The sequence below is a fragment of the Bufo bufo genome, chromosome 10 (assembly GCF_905171765.1).
Source record: "Bufo bufo chromosome 10, aBufBuf1.1, whole genome shotgun sequence".
Classification (NCBI taxonomy): domain Eukaryota; kingdom Metazoa; phylum Chordata; class Amphibia; order Anura; family Bufonidae; genus Bufo; species Bufo bufo.
This window is the reverse complement of record NC_053398.1, coordinates 111,487,281-111,496,359: the sequence shown is the minus strand read 5'-3', so window position 1 is coordinate 111,496,359 and position 9,079 is coordinate 111,487,281. Positions and strand designations below refer to the sequence as shown.

Here is a 9,079-nt window from a genome sequence, read left to right as displayed (position 1 = left end):
CAAATGAAAGCTCTATTAGTGAGAAGAAAAGGAGGTAAAATTCATTTGGGTGGTAAGTTGCATGACCGAGCAATAAACGGTGAAAGTAGGGTAGGTCAGAAGTGTAAAAAGTGGCCTGGTCTTTAAGGGTGTTTAAGCTATGGAGGCTGAGGTGGTTAAAGGGGTATTCCATGATTTTTTTTTTATCTCATGATCTCCATCCCCCCAATTTGAAAAACAACTTTTCCACTGATGATCATTAAAAGTTGCCTATCGGTCCAGCGCTGCACTCCCCAGTCAAATGATGCTCCTGGTGCTTACAATGTGCACATGATCCTAGCCCAGTCATACACTGACAACATGTTCATGACATCATGCAAGTCAGCGCTTGAGGCTGCCTGACTGCGCAGGCGCAGCTGGCCTGGTTAGGGATGGGGATAGTATAATATGCTCTACAGAGCTAGCGAGAGATTCATTCTCACGCATGTATTATGGTGATGGAGCGCAGGGGGCAGGCCATGAATGTGTCGTCGTAACTGCATTAGGGTTCACGTGCACAATGTACGGCATGTGATCCAGGAACACAGCCATGACCCGGTAGGCAACTTTTAAAGTATCAATGCAAAAAATGTTAGTCTCAACAAGGATGGGGCATGAAAGGAACAAAAATAAAATCTCAGAATACCCCTTTAAAGCATATTCATAATTTCAAACTAAACTGGATGAGAGGCATGGACTTGCTGCACCCATGACATACAATTATAAACAGCTAATGTTGCTCATACGTACGTTATACAGCCACAAACTACAAAATAAAGAGCAAACCGCAATACCATAAAATATAAAAAGAATTTATTAAGAATCAATGATTATAAGTAGTCATAAAAAAAGAACAAAAAAAAAAAAAGGTATAGCTACTTATTAGCACTGATGGAGGGCAAAACGTCTGCATTAGAGATGGAAAGAACCTGCTCTCCTTCCATGCCCTTTGCCACCCACATCTTCTTGTAACGTGTCTCGTGACTGTCCTGTGCTTTGGCTTCCTCGGCAAGTCCATTGGGTAGAGGTTTTCCACTGCTGTCACTGACAAATACAGACGGAGTCTTTGGGAGCAGTTCAAACTTTTGCAGTGTGCCCGGCCAGAAGTAACTTGGTCTCGGCCCATGCTCGCGCTCGCTCGCTGTGACATTGGGGTTCCTTGGTGTGAGAAACAGGTTTTCGCTCATGGAAGAGCTGCCTAGATGTGTCTGGGCTACTGGAATCTCTTCCATGGACTCAGCAGAATCAGAGTGATACTCTGCAGGTGGCCCCGCGGCCTGCACTGGACACATGTTAATGGGAGCCAATACAGGTAAAGACCTCGATGGGAAATTGGGAGAATGGATGTCCGGACCTGGAGGTGCCAGGGACACTGGAACTTCTAGAAAACAGAATAACTAAAATGTCATATTTCATGCTAAAATATCACAGTTTAAAATTTCGAAAAAAGATTAATAACTTAAAGGAATTTTGTTTTGTACAGATATTGCGTTATTTCAAGCTAGTTTTTATTTTATTTTTATTCGGCTGGTTGCTCTTGGAAACGGACAGAACTCTGTTGTCAGACGCATCACCTTACAATTATGGCAGAACTGTCATCTAAGCTCCCACATATGTTATCATTGTGGCAGGTCGTAGTCAGCCATGTGTCTCCCCTGCAAAGCCCTGGGGGGTGGCATTATGGACAGGTCATCCAAAGCAAAGGTCCCTTGCACTCAGACGGGATGACCCTTTACATATCTAGACTGAATGGCCAATAACATTGCTCTACGTGCACGTACTGACACTGGTGATACATCAAAAACTACTTTGTAGGATTATTTTCAGAATGTATTAATATTAGGTTATGTCTTCAGACCATGGAGCATGCAGCCACATCACATCACTGCTGCACCACAATGTCACTTTAGGACACAGAAGTCCTGTGAGGACAAAGGTAAATTAAACCACTGGTCACAAGACCCTTGCTTGAGGTTTCCATTGCTGATGGGTTCTTCCCTTTATGCCGTTAAATGGGTCTTGCGGGAGTTCGACACTGATGGCCTATCCTCAGGATAGGTCATTAATATAATGATCCTGGGGGTCGGATTCTCAGCACCCCCATGATGAGCTGTTTGAAGAGGCCATGGTGCTCAAGTGAGCGCCCAGATCTCATCCTAGGCCATTGATCATCACTTTCATTGGTCACATATTTTGCAGCTCAGTTCAAATGAATGGGCCTGGGCTGCGACACCAAGCACTGCCACTATACAATGTATGGCGCTGTGCTTGGCATGTTGTAAGGATGTTTACCACCGTGCCATGATCTCTTCAAAACAGACGATCAACCGGGTGCCAGGAGTTGTGCTCCCACTAATCAGATACTGATGTCCTCTCCTGAAGATTGTTGGGCATTTTCATACGTATACAATATTATCTAATGACATTATAATCAAAATGAATGCTCATCTCATTGCCTTTAAGAATAAGATCAGCCTGAAACAAAGTTTTGTTATGTGGCTGAAAAAGCCAAGATGAGTTCATGGCAAGTTCAGTCTATATAAAAAAATTAATAATTGGGAACATAAATTTAGTGCTAAAGATATGAGACCATCTGGTAAGGAGTATGCCAACTCCCTAAAAACATGTCTGTCTAGAGGGGACAAGGTTACTTGATAAGGACTCAAGTCCGTATCACACACCTGGTGTATGAGGTTCAATTTATATATTCATAATTATATATATATATATATATATATATATATATATATATATATATATATATATATATATATATATATATATATATCTCTGCATGGTATATTTAGTTTACAACATATGTTAATCAATAATTCATATAATGTGTTATCTATGTGTAACAATGTATGGATTTATATATATATATCATGCTATGTATTTACCATTTAGAAGGTACAGAAACAACTCAGTAAGTTTAAGTTAATTGGATTTCAAAACAATAGTTATTCATGGGAGTACATAAATGAAATCTACAAGTTCCGATGCCCAGCATCAAAGCCGCTACATAAAATTTTCATCAAGTCAACCCATATTTCAAAAAGATAGGAGAAGACAGTCAACTCCAACTAGTCCAGGATATAGGTAATTAAAAGTGTAAGGAAAAGACCTTCCTCAGTGATTTATGGTAGGAAGGTCAATGAGGTCCTGTGAAAGTATTATTAGATATTTAATTTTATGCTTAAAAAGTTGTTATATTCACCTACAGTACCGCAGTGCCATCTGGAGGCAGATGGGCAACATTATTTTATTTCATTATTTGTTCTAATACCATATTAGGAGTTGAGATAACGTCATGATGTTATTAGCATACGAATACACCCACCTTACCTGATTGGGAATCCCTAATCTAAAGGGGATGATTCTTAGAGAAGGGGGGGAATAATTACTCGTGTGCGGAGTAGCAAGAGAGCGATCAAGAGAAAAAGAGAGTTAGGAGAGGAGAAGTTGAGGTGTATCAAGATGGAAGCCATAATGAGATGCGCTATGATGGACCACCCAGCTTTCCTAGGAGCAGAAGTGAGATTCCTGCTAGGACTTGGTAAGAGACACAGAAAATGATATTTCATTTTATTAAGACTAATTTGATAGTGTGGGTGAAATTATACCATCTAGATTGGCGAATAAATACATGATTAAATTAATTGATCATCTCCATATTAAGATGTAGTATTAGGATATTGTGAGGCTTCATTCTACCTGCAGAAGAATCTAGACTCATAATCTAGCAAAGCATTAAATGATTGCTTTTATATATGCATATATATATATATATATATATATATATATTTATTGATAGAACATTCTTCGCCAAGCTAAGTGATGGATTCCCACCGGAAAGACGTCAAGTCCTTCCCATTTAAGATCCTAGATCCCTGTTATTTGTCTTAATAGTCTTACCAAAGTTATATCCTTGGATGGATTTGCCCATCTTGAAGCCATGTGATGTGTAGTTGGTTAGAGGGGGCAGAATGTATTTAGCATTCTATAATGATGTCTAGGATTAGACATGCCCATCCTGATATCATGAGGTTTTCTCTGAACAGAAGTAATGTATATAACTGATGTTCATATTTTGATATCCTAACCTAATAATAGCTTGGTTATAATGTGACAAGTTATTTCCACTCACATGTATTGTTAAGCTTGTAATGCTTTATATTAACGCTATATATATTCATTTGCATATATCATTGTGTTTATTTACTTATATATGTTTAATTTTGTAACCAATAAATCTGCATATTTTTATAATACCTGTGTATTATTGTATAATGCAAGACTACATTTTATCATTAACGTCATCTCACGTCAAAAAGAACTTATTTATCTGAGGAAATAGTCGGACTCAGATGTGAATTGTATCAATTAGGTTGTCTACAATTCACCAGGTCATGATTTTAAGAATTTATGACCAATTTTATAAATTTGATTTTTTTATGGTTAATTATTTTTATGACCATAATTAATAATTCTTAATTGAATTATTACCCCCCGACAAGATAGGCCATTACTATTGAACTCCCAAGGAAAACCCCTTAATGAGCATCAATGACTCACCAACTCAAGCATATTAGTTGGCCAAAAGCTCGTTCAGCCAACAGCTATCTCCTCCCGTGACCCCCCACATGCACATGCCCACTGTGCAAATCCAACTGCCCGACTTCCGCAGTTGGGGGAAGAGTCAAGAGGCATCCATCAGGCTCTCCTATTTTTTATATTAGAGTATATAGGTATCAGGGGGGTGTCTGGGGTTAGGGAAGCAGTTCTAGAGATGGGACAACCTGTTTAAAGCATAAAATACACAATACTGCACTGCTTCCCATCCAGGGTTCCTGGAAGCGCCTGTCCATTTTTCTTTTGGGATGCCAATCTGGTTTCGGTCTGCTCATGGAAACCTGGCGCAGGCATTAGGAAAGGCAGTATAAAAATCCATACAAGAATATAGAAATAATGTTTTACTGCCAACACACATTTTCTTTGATGGTTGAATGAGGAAAGTGGCTCCCCAGGAGTGGATACGGTTTCAGGGGTTTTATCAAGGTAATAAGGCAGAGAATCAATGCGGGGAATTGCTGCACATCAATAGGTTACAGTACAGACTTAAGCTTAATATGCATTTCTGTGTCTTTAATAATGCTGTGTTTACATTTTCGTAAATTTATCAGTTTCTCTTTTCCATCAGAGCCACAGAAACGTGGAAAAAAATGGCCCCTTTCAGCACTGATAGGTTCACAGAGCATTTTATTGATATGATGCTATGTAACCCTTAGAGGTCGGGAATGTATTGGATAACACTGACATAATGCTGTCAGTGTTATCCTATACATTCCAGAACTGTAAGGGTTACCTAGCATCATAAATTAATATAATGCTATGCAACCCAGTCAGTGCCGGGAGGTCAGGACGGGAGCTGCTGCATACTCATGCTGCGAGTCTGATGCGTGGGACTCGCTTATCTGAAAGGGGCCAATGTCAGATAAAACTGACAGATTCCCTTGACGTTAGAGGATAATTACACTGTCCTCCCAACAGGCATAGATGGCACCAACTCTAGCTGCCCACGTGCTGCCGTACAGGGGCATCATGGGGTTGGTGGCAGAGCACAGAGGAAGACAAAGCAGGGTGAAATCTAAATTCAAGATGGTGAGGTCCTATCTACAGCATAAATAGGACTGGGAGGTCTGTCTAATTAATCCGTCTATCCAATCCGTCTATCCTATCCTATCCGTCTAAACTATCCTATCCGTCTAAACTATCCATCATATCTATCCAAATCTATCTATCCATCATATCTATACATCCATCCATCTTATGCCATCTATCTTAATCATTATAGGACTTTAGAATATGTGATTTATTTTATATTTAGTATAAATAAAAGACATTTATTAAGACCAGTGTTTTCCATGCTGGTCTCAAGTCCCTCTTATCTGCAGGAGAAAGCACCAAAGTTATGTAGGGGCGCAGGCTTCTACATAAGTTTGGTGCTTCGTCCGACAGGCCGTGCAACAGACTTAACTCTATGCCAGCCCTCTTGCTGACGTTGGTCGCAGCCATTTTCCACACTAAAAACAGACGTGGAAAATGATAAATTAGCCGGGCTGCCCTGCCCACACACCCTTTTCAAGTGGCACGAGTGGGGAAAAGTCACATATTTTCCTGAACAATGGCGTGTTCCAAAATTTACAACCTAGCTACACCACAAGCGTGGAGTCAATAGATTAGTAGTGCCTCTTTGTGTTTTACGACCACTGTGTATTACTATATTCATTAGAAACAGGCCTATAGGTCTTTGCCATCCCTTATTCTTCACATTTGTTTCCTTTGGAGTTGCCATTTGAGTTAATGAGAGCAGGCCAGTGCACATATCTTCTGAATATGAGGGGCTTGACTATCCCTGAAGAAGAGCACCACTTGTCCTCTCTGATACTTCAAACTGCTGTCTGTGACGTCAAGGAGTAGGTGTGCACAAGCTACGCGTAGGACCCCACCAGCCAGAACGACTCCACCATACTCTCTCAGTGCAGTCTTCTAGGTCAAGCAACCAGACACCGCGCTCGTTCCTACTGCAATATTACTACCCAGTGGTGCGTGCCTCAGATTTATTTCATGTATTGCCACAGATATCAGTTTCTAGTGTTAGCTTCTGTGCCCTGCACGTTTATATTGGGGGCTGTGGCCATTAAAATTCCAGATGGAGCCGGAACAAAAGCAGACAGTGACTAAACTGCAGAGTGTACATCAGCAGGGACATGCAGTGATGGAAAGTCGTGTTTTTGATGGAGTGAGTCTATAAAGGCTATGGATACCTTTGGGTCCTTTCTTTATGATTGCATTTTACTCATTTTGGGCTAAAAATATTTTTTTCAATTGGTCTAAATTAAAAAGGTTTAGCTGTTTCTGAGATACAAGGGTTAAAAATCAGTGTTACAGTCTGTTTTCATCATGACATCTGATGTGTAGCTCTTATCCCCTGACCTCATAAACACCTATTTAAGGCCTCATGCACACGACCGTTTTTTTTTTGCGGTCCGCAAAACGGGGTTCCGTTTTCCCGTGATCCGTGACCGTTTTTTCGTCCGTGGGTCTTCCTTGATTTTTGGAGGATCCACGGACATGAAAAAAAAGTCGTTTTGGTGTCCGCCTGGCCGTGCGGAGCCAAACGGATCCGTCCTGAATTACAATGCAAGTCAATGGGGACGGATCCGTTTGACGTTGACACAATATGGTGCAATTTCAAACGGATCCGTCCCCATTGACTTTCAATGTAAAGTCTGGAGTCCCTTTTATACCATCAGATCGGAGTTTTCTCCAATCCGATGGTATATTTTAACTTGAAGCGTCCCCATCACCATGGGAACGCCTCTATGTTAGAATATACTGTCGGATATGAGTTAGATCGTGAAACCTCATTTCCGACAGTATATTCTAACACAGAGGCGTTCCCATGGTGATGGGGACGCTTGTAGTTAGAATATACTACAAACTGTGTACATGACTGCCCCCTGCTGCCTAGCAGCATCCGATCTCTTACAGGGGGCCGTGATCAGCACAATTAACCCCTCAGGTGCCGCACCTGAAGGGGTTAATTGTACTATCATATCCCCCTGTAAGAGATCAGGGCTGCCAGGCAGCAGGGGGCAGACCCCCCCCCCCCCCCTCCCCAGTTTGAATATCATTGGTGGCCAGTGCGGCCCCCCCCCCTCCCTTCCTCCCTCTATTGTAATAATTCGTTGGTGGCACAGTGTGCGCCCCCCCCCCCTTCCTCCCTCTATTGTAATAATTCGTTGGTGGCACAGTGTGCGCCCCCCCCCCCCCTTCCTCCCTCTATTGTAATAAATCGTTGGTGGCACAGTGTGCGCCCCCCATTGGCCCCCCTTCCCTCTATAGCATTAACAACATTGGTGGCCAGTGTGCGGCCTCCCATCTCCCCCCCCCCCCCCCATCATTGGTGGCAGCGGAGTTCCGATCGGAGTCCCAGTTTAATCGCTGGGGCTCCGATCGGTAACCATGGCAACCGGGACTCTACTACAGTCCTGGTTGCCATGGTTACTTAGCAATAGTACAATAGTAGAAGATTCATACTTACCTGCTGCTGGCTGCTGCTGCGATGTTCGTGTCCGGCCGGGAGCTCCACCTACTGGTAAGTGACAGTTCATTTAGCAATGCGCCGCACAGACCCTGTCACTTACCAGTAGGTGGAGCTCCCGGCCGGACACGAACATCGCAGCAGCAGCCAGCAGCAGGTAAGTATGAATCTTCTACTATTGTACTATTGCTAAGTAACCATGGCAACCAGGACTGTAGTAGCGTCCCGGTTGCCATGGTTACCGATCGGAGCCCCAGCGATTAAACTGGGACTCCGATCGGAACTCCGCTGCCACCAATGATGGGGGGGGAGATGGGAGGCCGCACACTGGCCACCAATGTTGTTAATGCTATAGAGGGAGGGGGGGCCGATGGGGGGCGCACACTGTGCCACCAAGGAATTATTACAATAGAGGGAGGGAGGGGGGTGGGGGCGCACACTGTGCCACCAACGAATTATTACAATAGAGGGGGGGGGGGGCCGCACTGGCCACCAATGATATTCAAACTGGGGAGGGGGGGAGGGTCTGCCCCCTGCTGCCTGGCAGCCCTGATCTCTTACAGGGGGCCAGATCAGCACAATTAACCCCTTCAGGTGCCGCACCTGAAGGGGTTAATTGTGCTGATCACGGCCCCCTGTAAGAGATCGGGTGCTGCCAGGCAGCAGGGGGCAGTCTTGTACACAGTTTGTAGTGTATTCTAACTAGAAGCGTCCCCATCACCATGGGAACGCTTCTGTGTTAGAATATACTGTCGGTTCTGAGTTTTCACGAAGTGAAAACTCAGCTTTGAAAAAGCTTTTATGCAGACGGATCTTCGGATCCGTCTGTATAAAAACTAACCTACGGCCACGGATCACGGACACGGATGCCAATCTTGTGTGCATCCGTGTTCTTTCACGGACCCATTGACTTGAATGGGTCCGTGAACCGTTGGCCGTGAAAAAAATAGGACA

General features: G+C 43.2%; 1 protein-coding gene across 3 annotated transcripts in view; it reads right to left on the bottom strand.

Moving 5' to 3' along the window:
* Positions 1-834: 834 nt before the first annotated feature.
* The window catches only part of ZDHHC1 (zinc finger DHHC-type containing 1), a 61,709-nt gene continuing 53,464 nt past the window's right edge, over positions 835-9,079 (bottom strand). For all 3 annotated transcript variants that reach the window (XM_040409744.1, XM_040409743.1, XM_040409745.1), the window contains exon 12: positions 835-1,399. In XM_040409744.1, coding sequence (XP_040265678.1) covers positions 894-1,399 — 506 coding nt within the window. In that variant the 3' untranslated portion in view covers positions 835-893. The remainder of the gene's footprint in view (positions 1,400-9,079) is intronic.